Source organism: Impatiens glandulifera, chromosome 2 (genome assembly GCF_907164915.1).
Source record: "Impatiens glandulifera chromosome 2, dImpGla2.1, whole genome shotgun sequence".
Lineage (NCBI taxonomy): Eukaryota > Viridiplantae > Streptophyta > Magnoliopsida > Ericales > Balsaminaceae > Impatiens > Impatiens glandulifera.
The window spans coordinates 64,548,542-64,570,931 of NC_061863.1; the positions used below are offsets into that span (position 1 = coordinate 64,548,542).

Sequence of the window (22,390 nt, forward strand, 5' to 3'; positions counted from 1 at the left end):
TAATTAATGGTATGAAGTTCATAATATATTAAATTTAATTATATTTAATGAAAGTGCACTATTAAATTGTTATTATTTTAACTAAATAACCAAAAACAAAACAAAAAAACCTTTAATATAACTCAATAATTAATTCATTAATTAAAATACTCTATATTTTAAATAATTATTTATATTTTATCAATTATATATTAAAAAAATACTTTTACTAAATAAATAATAAAATATATTTCACCTCCTATGGACCACTTTAGATGGAACCAGATGGACCTATTATCTTAACATAGTTAGTAATCTATTCATAAATGCATTTTCATACCCAATCTAATAATATGATAATAATTGATAACTACTTCAATTAATTCAAGCAACTCGAACCACAAAGATGTATAAAATGCATACATTTGGGAGAAGAATCTAAATTATAACAAGAAAAAAGCTAAACATACAGCTAAGGTGTACACAACATTACAGCACCAACATAGTGTTCAGTGTTCATCTCATCATAGAGAGTAAAGTATAAAATTATTAAGAGATCATAAATCAATAATAATTTCCATAATAAGCCTGGGGAACTGGAACTGCCGCTGTCTGCTGCTGTACAACAGCTTGTTGGGGCTGGAATTAAAATCAGCAAGTTAAAATGCTATTATAGAATCCCTATCTATTATTATATAGGAGCAAATGATTTTCTACTTTAAAAAAATAAGAGAAAATAAGTTCCAATCATAGAGATGAAAACTAATATGTTGTTACTCATTATCACATTGGAGAATCTTCAAAAAGAAAATTGAAGAGGATTTTTTATTTTTATTGAAATACATTTAGCATATATATTTTTGGATCAAAATCCAATTTTATTTTTCAGATCATTTTGATTATTGGCCAACATAACAAATTTAGAATTTGGTTTTTTCAGGATCATGATATTAAAGATAATTCTTATCCTCTAATAGCTTTTCATATTCTGCATGCCCCATGTAATAATACATTAAGGCCACAAATACAACTACAATGAAATCAATTACCTGAGGAGGATAAGCACCATAAGCAGCAGCAGTTTGAGGCACAGATGTTGGTGGGTTTGTATAACTGCCTCCATAAGTACCATATGCAGCAGCCTATATCAGGCAAAACAAAACAAGTTATAGGTTTAGTCGCATAGATTTTTCGGATCATGATCAACATTTACAAATATGAATACCAAAACAGCACAATAAAACCAAAATCCAGGTTACACAGATTGAGATACCTGTTGGGTATAACCAGGGTTCCATTGTTGTCCTTGGGCCGGTGTTCCTTGTGGCCAGACTTGAGCCTGTGGGGCATAACCAGCTGGCCACTGGGTTTGCGCAGTTGTTGGGTATGGCCCAGCTACTGCAGGAACAGGGGACGAGTTACCAGTGTAAGCCTTGGCCAGCTTTGACCTGTCAGAAGCTAGAAAGTCCTCTGCCTGCCGCTTTCTTGATTCTGACGAGATGTGTAGGAAGAGCTTAGCATGCCGATCTTCAGCCCTCTTAATAGATTGTGCATGTCCAAAGAGATCTAGAAACTGCAGCACAATAACGGAACTCTAAGAAAGATGAACTACTAACATTTGTAAAACCAAGGCTAAGTTTATACCGAGCAAACGGAAATGCTTAGTGAAAACATTAGTAACAAAGTCATCAATAAAACAATTTGATTAATTGGCATGATTAATCTTAGGAATATCTTATATATCTTTTGATCTTAGAGTAACTAAATTTGATAACCAATAGAATACTGATGAAATAATAAATAATGCTTTAAAATTTATAAGCATATGAAATTCGAAAATGTTTATTAATATTATTATTTCTTAATGGCCATTATTCTCAACTTTATGATTACAAGGATAAAGTAATAAAGGAGAAGATGACAAAAGGCCATGAACTTTCACAATAGCGACAAAAACAAGTCCCTAAACTTATAAAAAGGTACAAATTATCCCTCAAATTTTCCTAAAAAGTACACATTGGCCTTTTGTTAAGCAGCCAGATGAAGCTATAGCACATGTTAAAATAATTAGTGTTGAAACTACTTTGCACCTTCAAGATGTCACTTTATCGAACTGTCGATATATTAAAATGATATAATGACCATAAAAACATTTGTAATAAATAATGAATTTTAATTTTCAGAACTTATGTGGAAAAATTCAGGTAAACCGGACGGACAGAAGCTTGATAACGAAATGAAGCCACCAATTATTTAAAAATGCATTGGATGTACCATAAAAAGAAAAAAAGACACTAAAAGGTGCCCATGTATGAAGGGCATGAAAGTGAATTTATCATAGACATGGAATGCCAGTATTACCTCCAAGAAAATGCTTGAGAGCTCCTCCCTCTCAGATATGCTGGCAATATTAGCATTATCAGCTGTGGGAATAATAAATTTCTCAACTATTGAATCTAAATACTCAATTTGTTTCGGATGTGGGCGCATAGATTCCAAAAGAATCAAAGCCTGCATATTATGGGAATATGTTATTAAGGGAAACAAAACCAAGGTACATATATATCCCCAAACATATTAAGTGAGAGGGAGACCTCTATAAGTGGTTTTGATGGCTGTACAGTCTCTAGTGCTCCTATAAGGATTTCATGAGATCTTTCTAAATTTCCAACAACCTACAAAACAGAAAACCTTGAATAAGATATAGCACATAGGAAGCACAAATCTTCATCATGATAAAGAATTTTATAGTCATATTTTCCATGATAGCAATAACACAATAAATTATGTAGAGGAACATTTTGGTGCAGAGTATATGGACACCATATTAAAATTCATCAAATGGAAACAAGAAACCGAAACCCAACCAAGAAGTTCTAGACAGCATGTCTAAAATAAAAAGGGAAAGACCATGTAAATTTGAGGGAATTTAATGGAGAGGGAATTTTGCAATATAATTCTCATAATAGGTTACACCAGTTTATAAATTATTATTTTTTGAAAAAAGGTCAACTTTTTATTTATTTAAATCGAGAGTGGAACGCAAAAAACGTTCTTAAACAGTTTGCAGAAAAGAGGCACTTGTTTATAATTTTACACAAATATTAAAGCTAATTCTCCTCAATTAGGATCAACCAAGATCCCTTAAATCCCTCACCTAATTCTTTGGTTTACCAAAGAGAGATAATAAGCATAGAATGCTAGTTTCGACAAAAATAACAAAAATCCAAATATATTATTTTTTGGAAATTATCACATAGTTTACAGGGAATTTAGATTTAACAACAGAAAAAACCAACATATCCACAGCAGTTAATGTCTAAAAAAGATGGTATTGGAATCAGAGAAAACATCTAAGAGGGCCGTGTGATTACGTTGAATCTTTACTGAAGATTAAGAGTATTTTTTTTATGTTATGTAGCTCATAAGTTAAGTGAATATAGTTTCTTCACCAAATCCTTGAATATTTATAAGGAAACAAGTACAAGAAAAATCACCTACCAAAAGGAAGAACCTAGAATATTGTGCAAACAAAAATGGCAAAGTTTGTGACAGATCTTTCCCTTTCTCGATTGCAATGGCCTGTTCGTATACAGAAAAAGCATCCTCCAGATTTCCCTGCACAATAAGGACAAAAAATACTTTATTAGCCACTGTTGAAGTCTGAAAACTTACATGTCACCTGGAGTAATCTTACCAGTCTATGTTCCATGTTTGCATGTCGGATAATAGCTTCTATGAGACCAGGAGAAATTTCGGTATGTAAAAGTTGGTAGGCTGCACGTGCTCCTTCAATATCCCCACTATTCTCTTTGAGTCGAGCAGCAAAGAGATGAATCTCTGTCTGCCTCTGCATACACATAATAGAACACAAATGAGAGAGAAATCACTATGAGAAAACACTCATGAAGATTTCATTTATAGCCATTACATGCCTTAAGAAGAAGATAACTTATTTTCTTCTTTTCTGATTGGTGAATCAAATCTAACAGGAAAATATGAAATAACATGGGATTGCTTGGAGATCTATCGATTGAATCTTTGTAAGGTGTCAGAATCAAGCAGTAACATAATTTGTCTCAACTCCCAATAGTGTAGGCATATACTCATGAATATCTTTATTGTTACTATTGGGCCCATTTGGGCCCATTTTTGGTTTCTGGGTCTGAATCCGAATCCATATGAGAAACCTAGAAAAAATCTGAATGTGACTAAGTTCTGTTCTCAAACGTGATCTTATATGCATCCACATCGGAAAAAAGTGTTTTCAGATGAACTCATTATATACCTTCCCTGTTACAATACATAACATCCGGAACAGTAATTATATATCTCCCCAATAGATTGATTAAAACATGACCACATTGAACATATAAGCACATACTTCGTTTCAAATTTACACATGAAACCAAAAATATCACACCAATTAAAAGAGGCCATGATACCTTGACAAACACTTGAGTAGCACGATCAAGTGCATTATTTACTAGATCCATGCTGCCACCAGCCTCCATGCACAAAACATACCGTATCCAGTATTCAGGATAATTTGCACAAGCAATAACGCATCTTTCATATAGCCTCACTACCTGTTACAACCAAGATATATCATATTTTAGCAAATTCTACAAATTGTGCCAACAAAAGCAAAAGAAGGAAATACAAAGAATCAAGAAAAATTAACAAGTACTCCTTTGATAGAACAGAGAGGCCCCTCAAATACGAAGAGGGACTCTCCTAGCCTGACAGATAGATGATAAGGAAGTAAGAACAACCTGCATGATAAGATTGGAGCTGTAAAACAAATATTACCATGCAACACATCATGAACCCAGAATGTCCACTAACAAATGAGAGTTTGAAGTACTTAGCCTTATAGATACCAAAGGAAAAGTCCATGCTTTTGTCCAAGTTCAATATCCCGTTTTAAAAGACGCTTCATCGAACGGTTTATCCAATAAAGCATTGGATGCAGCAGATTTACTTAACTGTAAGTCAATGTATAAAATGGGCACAACTAAAACTAAAAAGGATAGTAAATTACAAATATTTCTAAGACAATAAACAGTAAATACCTTATTGAAATCTCCTTCTGCTTCAATAAAATTAAGATAATTGTGCCAATTTTCAAGTTCAGCAACATTGAGGGGCCGCACATGAAAATAAGGCCTCCTTATAGCTGTTTCAAAACCAATGATCTTAGAATCGAACTCTTTAGCTTTCTTAAACATCTCTTCTCTAATGGTGATGTACTTCTCCAATTCCTCAGCTTCTGTAAAGCCTGGACTTACAGGATTAGATGATTCTTCTGTAGCAGAAATATCAACCTCACCAGAAGTTTCATGGCCACCAACTTCTGAACTCACAGTAGTAGCAACAGTCTTTTCCTCTGCTGTTTTCAGCTCTGATAGTGGTCGGCTTGCAGCTAATTCTTTAAAGCTGCAAAAATAAGCAAACATACTAAATATTTCATAAGAAAACAACACCACATATCTTACCAAAATAAATATCTTGAGAAGAGGAATTATATTCTTCCTACAACTATAATAGAATGTAATATTTTGAGTTTGTCCCATCTAAATTTGGGACACCTACCTTTACATTTCAAAAGATTGATTTGGATTTGCACAGTTGAATTGGATACAAAATGACATAAAGAAGTAACGAATTGACCCACTAGTAGAAATAAAATATCCATGACCATCCAATATGTTATAATGACAGTGATCTAGTAGATAAGAAAATAATAGCAATAGGTAAATGCAACATAATTCATGTAACGTACAAAGACACCAAATTGCCTAAAGTGAATGGATTAATGTTTTTGAGGAAAGAAAATGACAATTAAGGCATATTTCAGACAACATAAGATGGATGATATGGAACTACTTCCAGATGAGAAATAGAACAATAATGAACAGAAGAATAGATAATTAATGGGATATAATCATATAACTACATAACAAGATATAAAATAAATACATTCAACATTCAATCAAGGGACATACGTAATGATGTATGTGTGTACTTTGATGTGGAAAACAATGTCGCAATGTAACCTATTAGTATACAAATGATAAATTGCCCTTGCTGCAATGACAGGGCAAGATGTGATTTCTTAAGTTCTTAGGTGTGTACTATGATACTTGCCTAACTGTTTCAGCACCAGAAACAATGCCAGCAGCTGATAATATTAATGGTTTATGGTCCTAATTACATTTTGTGAACACGTCTTGGTTTACTCAACCTCAGACACAACCACACTTATTAATTGCTTCGAAATGAGCTAATAAAGAAGGAATTAGTATACAACTGAAGAATCAATACAAATGAAGCATAACACAAAGACAATTATCGATTTGTGATAAAGGTACTACTCCATATATGTCCATCTTAAATGTATCAGCTTAGACATGGATGACAACTGTTAATCGAAATAAGACAAGTTATTTTTCCTTAAATGTAACCTAAGACATAAAAGACTAAAGGCAAGAAAAACATTCCAAAATAAAATGTTGAATAAAGGACATGACAATAACCTATTGAAATAGCGATCCAGTTGTTGAATAGGGTTCTCTAAAATCCGTGTGTAGATCATGGCAAGACGGGACCATTCTTGTTGCATGTATTCATACTCAATATACTTATCCCAGAGTGGTGATGAGAGGTAATCTGATCCTACGTAAGCTAACCCTCTCTCAAATAACCTGAAACATGATTAGAATAGCTTGTTAATGTAGAATAACATGGCCATAAAAACATAATAAAGTGGAGAGATGCATCAAAAGAAACATGATAAAACTCAAATGGATAGATAGGATGTGATGCTGTCGTACAACATAACTTTTCCAAGTAACTAGAAATCAACCAAACAAATAGACCAGTCTATAAGAACATATCCAAGAACAGATTACCTTCTAATAGTATCTGGATCTCCATATGTAGTTATAGCAAAGGTACAATAATGCAACCAGATGTCAACGGAATAAGTCACCCCTAGAACAGCTCGCTCATAAACCTCCATAACTCTATCGATAGAACCAAAGCGTGCCTCGTGATCTGCATACTTTTTCCAATAACCATAGCATAAAGGGAACTCCAACAAAAATGCATCATAAACTCTTCTTATTTTTGAGATGATGTTCTGCAGATGAAAACAAACTAAATTGTAAGCTTGAATAAGAGAAAGGAGAAAAATAAAAATAAGAGAAATAAGGGAAATCCACAGAGTCTGAATGGTGTAGATTGAGAAGACAGCAACTTCATCAGCAATAAGCCTACATTATATACAAGTCTAGTAAAAAAAATGGTACAAACAAGTATTTACATCTACCTGAAAGAGTTAACCTGCTGATAAACAAATCCTAATGGTTCACAATCTTCTTTTGTAACAAAAGAGCAGCAATGCCTTTGCACATGAATTACCAAGGATCATTACTACAAGAAACTGGAAGAACAAAAATCTGTGGATATACATCTCAAGTGTCTACCAACTACTAGAAAAATAATATACAAATGTTGCTACACGATAATGTTCAAGTTTAAACTTGTACATTATGACAAGATGGTCCCATTAATATATTTTAATAAAGGATGATTTGATAAAGCACGTTTATATGAATCGTTACAGAAAAACAAGCATTTGGCAAAAAAGATTAATAGGATGACATGTAGAAACTGATCTTTCACCTTTTTCCCACACTGTCCAGTCAATGAACCACATCCTCTTAAAAATATTTTGAAAATAACCCTTCTCATAAAATAAGACAATGTGTATATCAAAAAGATGCTACATACAGACCTCTGCTACTTTCTCCGTCTCTTCAATTAGGACAGTCCATGCGTTGAACTCCAGGGAATTTGTTTTAATTATGTTCCATAAACGTTCTTCTTCGGAAGATAGTGCTGCTACAAGGTAAGAAAATCAATGAATAACATGGAAATTAAGCAGTTCAATTTTCTATTACATGTAATGAGCAAGCAAAGGGGTGCACAGGTTGAATGAAGGACAAGGGCGATACACCAAATGTTCATGTGATCACAACCAATCAAAGAGAGCAGTAAAAGTGAAGATAAGTAAACAATAAAACATAATAAAGAAAACAAAAAAGGGTAGTAGTAATGATGAACAAGTAAGAAAAAGCTACTAAAATCTACTAAGTTAATTTAAAATAACTTGCAGCAACAATTAAACTTCAAGACAGATCCATTCGTCTAATGTTCAATGATATACATTAGGAATATTCACGCAGAAATATAGAAAACTTATTAAGTACATCGTTTTGAAAGTAATTTTCCTTAGATTTGATAAAAAAACAGATAAACCAACAAATGGTCCTTCAACAATATATTATTTAGACCCAGCATTTGATGCATGTGATCTTTATGAAATACATAATGTTTCACATTATTGTAATCAATTGTTAATATTTATAAATTAAAAATAAAATTACACAGTCAATGCACATCAAAAAACAACAATATAAAGCCTAGAATACATCCAAATTAATTAGAGATAAGTATAGATGTTGCTTGAATAAAAAAATATATCAAATAAACATATCCATGCCAGCATATTTTTCCCAAGCTAGAAAAGAAACATGCATACCAGTGTTATCTGCCACTTCCTGCACAGCAGTAGATCCTTGAACACCATTTGAAAGATTACCATTCTCACCAATACTGCTCGATGCATCATTCTGTGGTTCACTAAGAAAAGCAGTGGAGTGTGATGAAACCATCGAAACAGTGTCTGGAATGCCTAGGATTGCACCACTGCTAGCTACATCATGATCTGAACCAACAGCACTTGTCTCATAAGAAACTTTTGAATTGTCAGCAACAGTTGTCACAGGGGGGGCGGCGGCAGCCAATTCATCAGTTTCCATTTCAGAAAACTCTTGAAAATTGTCAATGGAAGGATGTCCAGCTGATGTATACCCCATAATAGATGATTGTTGAGCAACTGCTATTTCACTATCACCCATAATATTGAAGAATGTTGCTTAAGTACCTCCAAAAAAAACAGCTGCAATTTAAACAGAAAAGTCGTACTAAAACATATATCATTATCCAATGCGAATTTCACAAGAGTTCATCATTAAGGCAATCACATGAGTTCAAACAGTAAGACAATCAGGCCAATAACATTCTACTCTTAGTATTTCTAAAAACACGTCCACAACAAGTCTTAAAGTGGAAGGTGAGTATTTTAGCAACAGATCTATTTTAAGAATGATACGTGTAGCAATATGTTTGATTTTATCGGGAGAAACGGTTGTTACTATGATATATGAGATAGCTATAATCTTTAATAAGCCCTAAGTATTTTAATTTCATTGGAGTATACATCTCAGTTCCTATAATTGAAAGTATAGAGGAGAGATTTGAAATGTATACCTACTTTTTGGAGAAAATCGGGATCGAGGTGCGCCCGTATTACTTACGCTTGGAAAGATCTTCACTTATGGTAGCAGCTTGAGTAGAAAAGAAGACCGGCGGAGAACGCGAGGACAGGAAGGAATTAGAGAGAGGAAAAGCACTACAATAAATCGATCGAGGCTTAGAGAGAGAGAGAGAGGCCGGTGATAATGCGACGCGGTCCGTTGCGGTGCTGCGCGGCGCCAGTCGTCAAAATGAGCGGGAAGAGATGGGTGGGGGTGGGGGAGAGGAAAATTAGGTTTTCTGGAGATGATCTTTTACGGCGTCGTATGATCAGAAAAATTTAGGTAAAAAATTGGGACTAGGATGAACGGAAATGGGAGATTATGAGTCTTAAGTGAGAATTTGAACTAATTCTTTACATACGAATCTTACTAATAGTAATAAAGAGAAATTTGACGAAATTACCTAATAATTTTACAATTTAAAAATTTGATATCATCGTATATAAAATTAACATTCCTTCCGATAATTATATATTTTAGAAAAATAACGGTTTTGATCAATTTTGCAAAAATAATTCTTTAAGACAAAATATCTATGTGTCATAAAAATAAAAAATAAAAATAAAAATTACATTATTATGATCATTTAATCAAATTTCTTCGTTTATTTATTTTTCAAATAAATATTATTTTATTAAAATAAAAATATTTTATTTTTTATAAAGTTTTATGGAATTCAAGATCTTTCACAAAATTCTAATATTCATACCTTTTGAATTGGGAGAAAGAATGCGGAGTTAATGAACACTGACGAACAAATAATAAAATATACGAGGAGAGAAAAATTTTGTTATTTTTCAGTTCAATCAGAGTTACATCATTTATTTTAAATTCTTTTTAAATTCTCTCTTTCAATCATTTATTTAATAAAAGATAGACAAATAATTAAATAAATTTATTATTTTTATTTTAATATATTATGAATTAATTTTTATATAGATTGATATATAAAATTATAAATATTATAAAATTATTAATATATAGTAAAAGAAATGTAAGGTAAAATTTTTAAGAAAAATGACTTTTACATTTATAATATGTATTAATTAATTTTTTTAATATATATATATATATAATAAAAAATAGACATTTAGTATAACTTATATTTATACTTTTATAAATAAATAAAGAGAAAACAATTTTTGTTGAGATCGTGATATTTTATCTCTTAACTTATAAAGTAGTGAGTAGACCAAAATGTCACGGGTTTAATTTTATCTTAAAATGTTTTGAATAAATAAAATAAAATAAAAATATATATGTATTATAATGAGTGTGGAGGGAAATAAAAAATTTAAAACCTTTAAAATTACTGAATTTTTAATATTTTATTTGAGTTTATTTGAAAATATTAACAAGTTAACCATATTTATTTATATTAATAAAATGTTAACAAATTCATATGCAGCAGCGGCACTCTTCAGATTAATATATATTATTAATTAAAAATACTGAAATAAAAAAATAATAATTAAAATTAAAAATAAAAACTGTAAAACAAATTAATAAAAAAAGTTAAATTAAAAAATTAAAAATAAATATGTTGTTTTAAATTTATTAAAAAATATATTAAAAAAATTAAGTTCCTTGAAATAAATTTTTATTATTATCATATATATATTTATATATATATATATCAATTTTCAATATTTTTTAATAATTTTTTATTATAGAAAAACAAATGAGGACCTTACATTACATGAACACTCTTTTTATTAGTACATATTTTATATAAAACAAAATTTTATTACCACATATTTTTTTTCAAACATTTATATAATACACGAACTTAAAAATATATACTTTTATTTTTTAAAATTTCATATACATTTAAATAGAAAATGGAGAGGGAACCCTTACAATTAATAGATTGGAATGTTTCTTCTCAAAATTGTATATCCATTGAATCTAAAAGGGTAAAAAAAACAGAAAAAGTAATCTTTCAATTTTACCTTCTCACACAGTTACTTTTTGGGAGACTAATGCAGATAAATCCTTTTTGTGTTCTTCATTTTTGTCGATTCAATTTGAAATGAACTGCCGAAGCCACTGTGATCTACTTTCTATTCATTTTGAATCTGGACACTGGTTTTGATGATTCAAGCTTAGGAGGTGGTGCCACTTGTCCACTCTGATTTATGTTTAAGTTGTGTGTGTGCTCAACAATTGAGCCTATAATAATAGTCTTTGATGCAGAATTGGAGTGAACATTGTCCTTCACTTGAGAAGACGCAGGAGATCTCTCAGTAACACCAGAATCCGCAAATGTTACTCGTTTGCCACCACTAGAAGATCTCTCTTCAAATGATGAATGCAAATTCACATTCTCCATATTGTTAGTTCTGATTGCTTGGGATGAATTGTTTGGAATGATTTGATTACTCGAGGGCTTCATGGTATGATTCAAAATCCCCACTGTGCTTCTTTGGCCAGATGAGGAGGAACTATGGTCTTTTAGGGGTTTGTACTCATCATTTACAACAAAATCTTCAGCAGCAAGTTCTTCTTCATCGGACCCATTCATACTCTCAGCAGCAAGTTCTTCTTCCTCGGACCCATTCATACTCTCAGCAGCAAGTTCTTCTTCATCAGACCCATTCATACTCTCAGCAGCAAGTTCTTCTTCATCAGACCCATTCATACTTTCAGAAGCAGGTTCTTCTTCGGACTCATTCATACTCTCTGCAGCAAGTTCTTCTCTCTCGAGTTCATCCATCCTAGACATTATGCGAGCAAATTCATCATCATCATCTACAACTTTCGAACTGAGACTTTCTTGATTCTGTTGGCCTGTTTTTGACACGATTTCAGCAGGGATATCATCCAATTCCTCCCTTATCTCCACAAGACCCTCCGCTGCTTCAATCGCTGTAGATTCAAAAAATGATGCTTCAACCTTAAGATCCTTCATTTCAGACTTAATGGACTCAACTTGAGTATCCAGTGTCTTCCCCCTCCTCCTCAAAATGTCAATGGTTTGTTTGGATGTTCTATCAGCATAATAACCTTCCCCCAAAAGAACCAGGAACTCGTTGGTGTGAATAAGACGACCAGGAAAGAAAGCCGCTTTTCCAAATGGAACCATTATATCATGATGGAGTTCTTCTGGAAGTTTCTGTACTAGGTTGATAAGGTTAGTATTGTCGGAGATGAAACCTTGGATCTTGTCTAGCCCTTTCTGTCTCTCTGTAATAGCTTCATGTACTCGCCTGGAGGCTTTCACCGATTCCTCCGCCGGGAAAGCTGATGAGAGAGAAGTCACCGTTCCTCTTACTGGCTCGCCCATCATCGCTCTTCGCCTGTAGTTCCAGCAGGGTTTTTGAGAGAGAATCGAAAACAACTTCTTCTTCTTCTTTTTTGTAGTAATTAGAAGAACATCAAATACGTAACCAGAGAGTCAGAAGTCTTCCGGCTACGATTTGAAATCATAAATATAAATACAGACAGATAAATACATGAATCATATCAGGATTCAAATGAATTATAATACTAGAGAAGATATAAAGCGACGATAGACATGAACATGAAAAACTAATTCAAAATCAGAACATCGATTACATAATGGATGAGAATACACGATTTATATAGATTGTAATTTTCCAAGTTACCTGCGTTGAGAGTGTCTTCTTCCTAACAAATATGCCGATTCAATTCCTCTTTTCGATCTCTCTTTAGAGAATCAATCTTCCTCTTCTCCGAAATCTAACTCCAGAAAAACCCCTTCTTCGAACAACAGTAAATCTTCTTTTATACTTATTTGTTTGGACTGGGACTTTGGGTCTTCGGGCTGGTGTGGGCTCGACCGGCAAAATAAACCAAGTCCATTGTTATATGGGAAAATTTGAGCAGATGATCCTACTGTCACTTGTCACTGATAGGCTGAATTACTATTCACGTGAGTGAATAATTTAACAAATCTCATAATTTAAATAGCGCTGGTAATCCCTTTTTTGATGACAATTGTACATTTGTGTAACGCAATTTCAGTTGCGTGACACAACTAAATTTTTTTTTTTCAAGTTTTTTTTTCCGTCTCGCGGTTGCGTGACGCGATTGCGTGACGCGACTGAGGTTGCGTGACGCGACTGAGGTTGCGTGACGCAACTGAGGCATTTTCGTCCAAAAAATTTCATAATTAAAATTTTTTGAAAAATAAAAAATTGCGTCACGCAACCTGAGAATGCGTGACGCAATAGAGACATTTTCGTCAGAAAAAAAAAGAGGGTCACCAGCGCTATTTAAATTAGTGACCCTCATTTTCCGCATTTAGGCCTCTTTTTAGGGTCATCTCCTCAAATTATATATATATATATTTCATAATAATAAAAATAACAGTTTTTAAACAATTATTATTTTATTTTATTTTAAGTCGAAGACCATCCAGTTGTATAGCCATCAAATCTCGATTTTTCATATATAAATGTAATCAATATATTTCATTTATAAATAATTTATTTGACATGCATATTAAAAATGAAAAAAATTATTTAAACATAACGATAAAGTGTAACATGAATATAAAAAAGATAATACTTAATAAATTTCCGAAAAGAGATGAACGAATAACTCAACCACAAACTCTACTGTCTTTCCTAAACTAAATGAATCTAAAAAAATATTATAATAATAACATTATAAATGATACGTCCAACTACAATATAATTTTTTTTCAATAAAATAGTTCACCCAAAATAATTGAGATATAATTAAGATAGTAACCACACCCATCAATCCAAACTTCTTAATAAATAAATAAAAAATAATAATAAAAATATATATATATTATTATTATACATTTTTTCGTTTTTAATATTTTATTTGAGTTTATTTGAAAATTCTGACAAGTTAATTTGCTGATAATCTATATTAATAAAAATGTTAACAAATTTCATCTGTAAAATTCTGTGCGGGCGCTGACGAGAGGGAGAGAGGGAGAAGCGGATTTGACGATTTGGACGCAAATCATGGCACTCTTCAGATTTCGTATTTCTTCCTCCCTCAATCTTTCAATCCTCTTCTTTTCTTCATCACAAAACCGAATACTATACCAAAAAAATCTAAAAAACCCAAAAAAAAAAAATACAATCTTGGTTGAGTTTAGAGGGTTGGGAGGGAGGGAGTTGAGATTCCCTGGCAATGAACAAGAAGATGAAGATAGAAATGGCTTCCTCTCATTTCTCCTTTGCATTGATGACCAAGTTTGCAATTCTCTTATCATTTTTATTATCATTTGCATCCGCCGCTGATTCACCTCCCACGTCTCCCACATGTCATAATGCTCTTCGAATGGTAATTCTAATCATCATTCCTCCTCGTTAATCTGTTTTTTATGCACCTCTTCCTTCCACATTTAACAAAATCTCCACGTAAATTTTGATGAAATATGCATGGATAGGTTTCAAACGAGCTCCAACAAGGATATTCATGAATTGGCTGCAATATTTACTCATCTAATGTCAAGTGGCATAGATTAGAAAAGAGAATATGATTGTAAAGTTTGAAGTTTCACTTATGGGCTTTCTGATGGCAAATCAAACTAGTTATGTATTGCCTCATCATGGAACTAATATGCTAAAGTCTTCCACAAATACATTTGAAAATATGAAAAACCATGTTTGAAGATTGGAACTTGAGCTATTTATGCACTTCCACTAGTGGATATGCATAGGAAGATTATAGTAATTTTTATTTTCTTACCAAATTGTTTTCCAGGTCAAAGTCCTCATGTGGGCTAATAATGTGGAACAAGAAACGATAATTGGAATGTCTGCAAGATTTGGCAGTATTGTGCCCCCAACTACCGCAGAAGCTCGTAGGCTTCCTGCAGTTTTCTCAAACCCTATAAATGGATGCGCAAGCTCGTTATCAAAGGTGTTGTTTGTGTTTCTTGGTTGATTTGTTAATCCCATTTATTGATCTGTAACATGTTTTTGTTGAATGTTTACAAATATCACTTTGCAGATATCTGGAGGAATTGCATTGTCTGCTCGAGGTGATTGTGAGTTTGCTGCTAAGGCTGAGATTGCACAGTCGGCCGGTGCTGCAGGCTTGTTAGTGGTAAATACTGCAGAAGGTAATGTTATTTAGTTTACAACTTTCAGAAGTTCCTGATTAAGTACTTGACCTTAAGTAGATGGAAATAACTACTCCTTTTTCTTTCCTGTTAATACTTCACTTCTCACCTGTTTTTTTTCCATCCTTTTCTATCTGCCTTCTTCCAGCTCGTATGGAGATGTCCTGTTCCGAGGCCAGTGGTAGCAATGTTACTATCCCTGTTATTAGTGTCGCACAGTCTGATGGAAATATTATAAACAAATTACTGACAGGTGGACAAAAAGGTGAGCTCAAAAGTTTTTGTTTCTTTCTTCTAATGCCATATTTTAATGTGGTAACCATCAGTTGAGATTAGTTATAGGGACAGACTCAAGGGTTAGCCAATCCGATGGTGGGTATAGGACGGCATGGATGATCCAGATTTATCTTCTAGAAAGATTAGCTGTTAGATGTGGTTAGAAGAAATATAGTTATTCCAGTACTAGCCAGTTTCTTGTCAACACAGTCTGAATTTTGGAGGTAGGGTAGGTGGAAGGGAGAAAGAATCTGAATGGAGAGGTTTTGAGAAAGGACCAACACATGGTGTCATTAAATGTGTGAAGAACAGATGGTTTTTGGAAAACTTTATTGTTTACTTGATACTTCCAAAGTTCAAGGGATTATTTGATTTTCAGGGGATTTGATGTTTTAATAGAGACTATGTCTATCATGAGGTTTAATTGAATCAAATAATTGTTTTAATAAAAGATCATGTTTTAGTTTTTAATTTGCACTCTTAAAACATAATATTCCTTTTTTTTATATGATAGACATTTGTAGCTCTACTTTTCCATAAATTTTTTTTTTCGCCTTGAGCCTTTCGCTCTACCACTTAGCTAAACGAGCCTTCTATTCTTTTCCATAATTAACTTCCTGCAGTCTCTTTTGGACAGAATGTTCTTCTTATTATTATTACTATTATTATTCTCACCAGTCACCACTATTATCCTCTTATATATGACTAATGACTTGTGTTTGCATGTAGTGGAACTTCAGTTATATTCCCCAGTGAGCCCTATTGTAGACGGTTCTGTGGTATTCCTATGGATGATGTCTGTAGGGACTGTTTTCTGTGCTACTCTTTGGGCAGACTTTACTAAACTTGAGGAGAGTGATGAACCGTACAATGATGTCTCAAAGGTTCCAACTTTTGTTTTTCTTCTTCTTTTATTTCATATGCTACTTTTTTTTATTATTATTTAAAAGTCTTTTCATTTGGTGGACATCATCATCCCTAGTTCCATTCTCATGAAAAGAGTAGGGTTGAATTCCTGTATCCAAATGGGGGATATTTTTTAGAGTGATTTCTTTAGAATAGACTTTGCATTGGTTGTTTATTCCATTCAATCATGCATAATTTATCTTCTGCCTTATTTCAGGCTTTAATTGTTTTCCCTTGCTATAGGAATCTGCTGGGGCTGAACAAGAGGTTGTTGATATTAATGCAAAAAGCGCTGTCTTCTTTGTTATCTCTGCATCAACTTTTCTCGTGCTTCTGTATTTCTTCATGTCAGAATCGTTTGTCTGGCTACTGATCTTCCTTTTCTGCTTAGGTGGTATTGAGGTACTAAGTTTCTTCTCAAGTTACCAACTTTTGATCTGTTGTTCCAAAATAGATTCATTATGCATTCATAGTTCCTTTTGTCTTCTCCTGTTCTAGAAACGTTGTCAAATGATTTGCTGGTGGATAAATATAGTCTCTTATTTATTGCTCAACATATGTTACTGTTCTAAAATTTACGTTAATATTGTTAAACGCGAAGCGTTGTTGGGGGTTATATATCAGAGAAGAAGCAGTTGAGACTTAGCAATTGGGCCGGATACAAAGCTGGGAGAGAGGGAGACGAAGCATACGATTAAAATATTAAATTAGATAATGTCTCATAAAATGAATTTGACTATGATAAACACAAAAATTATGAAACTCCTCAAATCCAAGTCTTGACAAACATGGTGAATTCTGTGTGTTAAATCATAAATCTATTCATCAACATAATTTAACAGTAACAAAACATCCTTCTTTTCATTATTTCTGGATGTGCAGCACTTCATTTCGTCTAATATATGTCAAATCATATGCATCAAGTTATTGATTCAGTTAAGTTTCTTGCATCTGCTATATCTTTTTCTTGATCAATGGTGGGGTGCTCTTGTTAATTTATTGTCTAATGCAACTTTGCGAGCTTCCTGCCAATAGATGCCTAAGAGCTGTGGCATTACAGTTTTCTGAAATCTTTGACCAGTGGGATTTTATTGATTTTTTTTAGATTATCAATGCATTCATTCTCATTATACTACTTTATGGTCAGGTTGATGGATGTGAGAAATTTGTCTTGTTTCATGCATCTTATTTCTTTACCGTATTTATTTTCTTTCCAGGGAATGCATACTATTATTGTGTCTCTTGCGTTAAGGTAATACGTTGAAATTAATGTTTTCATTTTGTTTTGGACAGTCACTTCTGTAACCAATAAATGCTTTTGCTTCTGATGAACACAGGAGGTGTAGAAATTGTGGGGATAAGAAAGTTAGCTTGCCTCTTATGGGGACTATATCTGTTCTTTCTCTTCTTGCTTTGCTGTTCTGCATGGTGTTTGCCATAGGTTGGGCTGCCACTAGGAGAGCATCATTTTCATGGATTGGTCAAGATATTCTAGTAAGTCGTCTTCATTGCTCTTATTTGGCTGCATAGTTTTTGTACTGTATTGTGCTTGTAATGGATGGTGACTCAACTTTTGCAGTCAATTGAATTTTTATTCTATTCAGAAGCTTCACCTTCACTATTTTTCTCTTCAATTGTGTCATTTCTTGCTCATTTAGTCTGGGATTAACTTCTTGTTTTCTCCGTCATATGTTGCCTTGTGCTTAACTCTTGCTGATTACATACTTACATCACATACAAAGTTAATTATCATAGGTAACCCTCATGTGTTAGATATACTTCGCCATCATGTATGTAACAGTATATATATTTTTTATTTAAATGCATAACTATTCCCACACTTTTTAATTTCAAAAGGTAAACTTGCAAAGGTTGCAAGTTCATAGTTACAAGAGAGAAGAAGAAAAATAAAAATGGTACAGGACTGAAAAAAGGAAAAGAACTTCGAAAAATGGAAGGGAAAAAATCATTATCCTTTTTTTGCACAACTTTACTATAATATCCTTCAAAGACATCTTTTGACTAAAAGTTAAGGGTATTGCCGACATAATTCTTTAACTACTCTTGAACTCCTCATTGCACAACTATATAATGGTATAGACATGGCAGAAATGGTTATGTATTGAATCTAATTAATTCTTCACTTACCTCACTGTTAATATTTAGTCCTCAGATTGAGTCTTTAAGTGAATGATAAAATAATGACGAATGGTTAAAGACATGCTATTTCTACACTTTTGGATTTTACTGTAGCTAGAAGGAATTGATTCAGCTGTCCAAATTGAATTTTATGTTAAATATTTGATTTGATTGTTTTTACCCTACAATTTTGTTCTGTTAGTAGTTTTTTTTAATGTTATTTGGTATGTGTATGAATGAGTGCCTTCTTTATCTAGCTTGGAATCAGATTCTCAAGTGAGTTTATTGGTAACAGGGTATTTGCTTGATGATAACAATTCTTCAGGTTGCACGATTACCCAATATAAAGGTTTGTGTAGATTTAAACTGTTATAAGATTTAACATTACACATGTTCATCTAAATTTCTGTCTTTTACTTCAGGTGGCTACAGTACTTCTTTGTTGTGCGTTTCTTTATGATATATTCTGGGTCTTCCTATCGCCTTATATCTTCCATAACAGTGTTATGATTGTGGTAAGTGTTATTTTTAATCTCTAAGTATCACTCATGTGATTTTTTTTGTCATGTTCAGAAAGTATTCACATGATTCATCATTTTTCTAGTTAAGGATTTAAGTACTATGAATATTAGGTCAACGTTGTCTTACAATAGTAAAGAAGACTGGCTTATTCATGATACATGAAAGTGAAAAGTTGCTTGCTTTTTACATTGTTCGTGTATGAATTATGAGTAATTTCATTGAAAACAATCCCAGTTTGACAATTTGTTCCTCCATTATTACCATGTTTATGTATAGTTTTTAATATATTAGGTAGCGAAAGGTGACAAAGCTGGTGGAGAATCTATTCCGATGCTTCTGAGAATTCCACGACTATTTGATCCTTGGGGTGGCTATAATATGATTGGATTTGGGGATATCCTCTTCCCTGGTCTTCTGGTCTCATTTGCTCACAGGTTTCCACATGAATCTTTTCATGATTTTTCTCACAATGTATTCTGTTAACTTGAATTTCAATCTGCATTCATAAAATATAATATTTATCAAATAACAAAAATAAATGTTTATCAAATTTGAAGGTTTGGTTTAGATAAATTTATAAGTTTATGGTTTGATTTGAACCCAAAAAAAAGAAGTTTAAGAGATAATTTGAACATCTTGTGCAACTTTAGGGGTTAATTTGGATCTTCAGTGGGATATGCTTTCTTTTAATACATTTTTATCTTGTACAACTTTAGGTGTCTGGTCTCACTAGTGGAGAATGGTTAGAAGCTTCTCTTTGTTTAGTTTTCTCTTAGAGAAACTGTTGAAAAGTGTTTCACAGGGCATTCCAAATGCACAAATCATCGCATAAAATCTGTCAGAGGGAGTCCTTTAGTTGAAGATAGGCCTAGACCGAGTAGAGGGATCTATTAGTATGCTTTGATTGAGGCCCTTTCAGCTGCAAGATGGATTTTAATGAATAAGAGTATGTTTCAAACAGCTTGTTTGATGTATTTTTTTTCTTGCAAAAATTAGTTAAGAATATTTTAGTATTGACGTTTAGTTTTGGAGGTCCTATAGCATTCTCTTTTTGTATTTTCTTTTTATGTTGGTACCTTGCTGGAATCCTTCAATGTGTTTCATTTTACAATAAGAAATTCAACTTTCAATGATCTTGTCTATTTGAATCATTTTGGACTTTCTTGCTGTTGCAGGTTTGACAAAAGTACTAATAAGACCTTACCAACTGGATATTTCCTTTATTTAATGATTGGCTATGGATGTGGTAAGTATCTTTATGCTGTTGTTATGCATACTATTTGGTTGTATACAACTTTCACTTTGGAAACGTGGGGGGCAATGCTTTCCTAGATAACTAGAGTTGTTCATATTGTATATTCTTTAGTAGATTTTAGACACTTTTTGTTGTTTGCAGGCCTGATGTTCACTTACATGGGATTGTATTTGATGAATGGCCACGGTCAACCTGCTCTCTTGTACCTTGTTCCCTGCACATTAGGTAATAAGTTGATCACAAATGTTTACTAAAATGCTAAAATTATATTTGTCCACCCTCATTTATAATCCGACATTTCAATTTGCTAAAAACAAAATCTAGGAACTTGCGTTGTATTGGGCTTGATTAGAGGTGAACTAAAAGCTCTTTGGAGTTGCGGTGAAGAAGGCTCCAAGCCCACAGAAACTCTTGGTGATAGAGTTTGAAGAAGCCAGTCGTCGTATGGTGCACTGTTTGTTGTATTCACGAATGTATATGAAAGAAAAGAAATGTTTAATTGTAAATTTCTCCTTGTTTAAATAGCAGCTAAGTAAGTCAGTAGGTAAATTTGTGCTCATTTTTAGTTGGTGTTCTTTTTTAGTAGTAGTATTGTTTGGAGTCAGACATAAGTATATTATGTACAATATTGGCCTCATTGTGCCAACAATTTTATTTTAACTTTTGTAACAAGTTCAAAAGTTTATTATGTAGAAGATCCCAATTTTTTCGCTGATCCATATGTCGTGTCACTAATGTACTATTATATGTTGTTTGTGGTCGATGTTTAAGATTCATCGACTTATTGTATATAGCAAAAGCAATAGGGTTCCAAATCATTGATGCTACATTGAAAGGCAGCCAAAACCAAGGAAACAAAACAAAAGAGATAGCATTAAAGCATCTTGTTTGATTACATTTTTTCACCACCAGTGCCTCCATCTGCTTCATTAAGAGAATCAGCCAACATTTTATCCCTATTCTGCAGTTGTCTTTCTTGCGCCACCATAAAGAAACCTGAAAGGCAAACAGACAAACTATCAAAAACCCACATAATCTTTCAACAATTAAATAACATTGGGGAAAAGATTATTTTACATACTGATTGCACTTCCAACAGCACAAGCCCAGAGAATCCTCATGGACCATTTGTCGGTAATAAGTCCCCTGCTCATTTCTAACTGTCAAATGTTAGATGACAAGGTTTCATCATCATTAGTTCTTGTTGAAGTATGAAAGACAGATATCTATGTTGTTAACAAAGTTAAAGAACCTAATTATAGTATGTTAATGTAAAAGAAGCCACAGCTGGACCATTTTATGATAAGGCTACAAATTGCAGATTCAGATATTGGGATAAATTGTGACAGGGGTATAGTCATGAACTAAGGGCTCAGGTTTCAAGTTTGATTCTCAACTCAAACTGAAAGCACTTAAAGCTACAAAGGAGGGAATAAACCTGGTTTTTAAAAAAATGAAATTTTGCATTTAAAAACAACGAGTGGAGAAGGAATTGAGGTGAAAAAAAACGAGGCCAAGCATATTGTCTTCCTCAGTGAACAGATCATTTCAAGTTAAAATATGTTCAATGAATATAGATTTGAAATGTATATCTCTACCTCCCTTCGGTGAAATTCAAGATCGAGGTGTCGCCCTTCTTACTTTCAATCTGAAAGATCTTGACTAATGCTAGCAGCTCGACTAGGAAACAGAGTGATTTGTGATGAAGAAGAAGACGGAGAGAAATGAGAACGAAGAAATTAGGGATTCGAATTCGATTTCGGATGCATAATATTAGTTCAGTCCTCAAACTAT

The 22,390-nt window shown here is 32.9% G+C and overlaps 4 protein-coding genes across 13 annotated transcripts; 1 reads left to right on the top strand and 3 right to left on the bottom strand.

The window, feature by feature from the left end:
* Window positions 1-336: 336 nt before the first annotated feature.
* Window positions 337-9,712, bottom strand: LOC124923893 (pre-mRNA-processing factor 39-2-like). 8 transcript variants are annotated; one of them, XM_047463884.1, is made up of 16 exons: window positions 9,383-9,712; window positions 8,588-8,992; window positions 7,781-7,887; window positions 6,894-7,123; window positions 6,519-6,686; window positions 5,055-5,418; window positions 4,863-4,915; window positions 4,664-4,754; window positions 4,425-4,568; window positions 3,677-3,829; window positions 3,481-3,597; window positions 2,574-2,654; window positions 2,341-2,490; window positions 1,253-1,552; window positions 1,029-1,121; window positions 337-618 (listed from the first exon to the last, which is right to left on the bottom strand). In XM_047463884.1, the coding sequence occupies exons 2-16, from the start codon at window positions 8,964-8,966 to the stop codon at window positions 544-546; spliced, it is 2,505 nt and encodes an 834-aa protein (XP_047319840.1). In that variant the 5' UTR covers window positions 8,967-8,992; window positions 9,383-9,712; the 3' UTR covers window positions 337-543. The 8 variants fall into 8 exon arrangements, with proteins under 8 accessions (XP_047319840.1, XP_047319838.1, XP_047319839.1 ...); XM_047463882.1 differs by having other exon boundaries at window positions 8,588-9,007; XM_047463883.1 differs by having other exon boundaries at window positions 9,379-9,712.
* Window positions 9,713-11,239: 1,527 nt separating this feature from the next.
* LOC124926515 (RNA polymerase II subunit 5-mediating protein homolog) lies at window positions 11,240-13,182 on the bottom strand. Of its 3 annotated transcripts, none has more exons than XM_047466756.1 (2): window positions 13,034-13,182; window positions 11,240-12,724 (listed from the first exon to the last, which is right to left on the bottom strand). In XM_047466756.1, exon 2 carries the CDS (start codon window positions 12,712-12,714, stop codon window positions 11,482-11,484), a length of 1,233 nt encoding a protein of 410 aa, XP_047322712.1. In that variant the 5' UTR covers window positions 12,715-12,724; window positions 13,034-13,182; the 3' UTR covers window positions 11,240-11,481. The 3 variants fall into 3 exon arrangements, with proteins under 3 accessions (XP_047322712.1, XP_047322711.1, XP_047322713.1); XM_047466755.1 differs by having other exon boundaries at window positions 11,240-12,837; window positions 13,034-13,152; XM_047466757.1 differs by having other exon boundaries at window positions 11,240-12,777; window positions 13,034-13,142.
* Window positions 13,183-14,312: 1,130 nt separating this feature from the next.
* LOC124924006 (signal peptide peptidase-like 3) lies at window positions 14,313-21,285 on the top strand. Its single transcript, XM_047464032.1, has 14 exons — window positions 14,313-14,714; window positions 15,138-15,296; window positions 15,387-15,498; window positions 15,647-15,763; window positions 16,504-16,658; window positions 16,924-17,082; window positions 17,898-17,932; window positions 18,018-18,174; window positions 19,115-19,168; window positions 19,242-19,334; window positions 19,633-19,775; window positions 20,517-20,587; window positions 20,738-20,821; window positions 20,921-21,285. The coding sequence occupies exons 1-14, from the start codon at window positions 14,562-14,564 to the stop codon at window positions 21,022-21,024; spliced, it is 1,596 nt and encodes a 531-aa protein (XP_047319988.1). The 5' UTR covers window positions 14,313-14,561; the 3' UTR covers window positions 21,025-21,285.
* A 73-nt stretch (window positions 21,286-21,358) lies between these two features.
* Window positions 21,359-22,342, bottom strand: LOC124924009. Its single transcript, XM_047464038.1, has 3 exons — window positions 22,195-22,342; window positions 21,678-21,756; window positions 21,359-21,592 (listed from the first exon to the last, which is right to left on the bottom strand). Exons 2-3 carry the CDS (start codon window positions 21,748-21,750, stop codon window positions 21,489-21,491), a joined length of 177 nt encoding a protein of 58 aa, XP_047319994.1. The 5' UTR covers window positions 21,751-21,756; window positions 22,195-22,342; the 3' UTR covers window positions 21,359-21,488.
* Window positions 22,343-22,390: the final 48 nt, after the last annotated feature.

Excerpts from the sequence above, each read along its gene's own strand:
- LOC124926515 (XM_047466756.1), bottom strand. The coding sequence starts at position 12,714 with ATGATGGGCGAGCCAGTAAGAGGAACGGTGACTTCTCTCTCATCAGCT.
- LOC124924006 (XM_047464032.1), top strand. The coding sequence starts at position 14,562 with ATGAACAAGAAGATGAAGATAGAAATGGCTTCCTCTCATTTCTCCTTT. Across the intron at positions 15,297-15,386 it reads GCGCAAGCTCGTTATCAAAG|ATATCTGGAGGAATTGCATT; the intron begins GTGTTGTTTGTG and ends ATCACTTTGCAG. Across the intron at positions 20,588-20,737 it reads AATGATTGGCTATGGATGTG|GCCTGATGTTCACTTACATG; the intron begins GTAAGTATCTTT and ends TGTTGTTTGCAG.
- LOC124924009 (XM_047464038.1), bottom strand. The coding sequence starts at position 21,750 with ATGAGCAGGGGACTTATTACCGACAAATGGTCCATGAGGATTCTCTGG. Across the intron at positions 21,593-21,677 it reads TGCTGTTGGAAGTGCAATCA|GTTTCTTTATGGTGGCGCAA; the intron begins GTATGTAAAATA and ends TTTGCCTTTCAG.
- LOC124923893 (XM_047463884.1), bottom strand. The coding sequence starts at position 8,966 with ATGGGTGATAGTGAAATAGCAGTTGCTCAACAATCATCTATTATGGGG. Across the intron at positions 6,687-6,893 it reads GATCCAGATACTATTAGAAG|GTTATTTGAGAGAGGGTTAG; the intron begins GTAATCTGTTCT and ends ATCATGTTTCAG. Across the intron at positions 2,491-2,573 it reads CATCAAAACCACTTATAGAG|GCTTTGATTCTTTTGGAATC; the intron begins GTCTCCCTCTCA and ends CATAATATGCAG.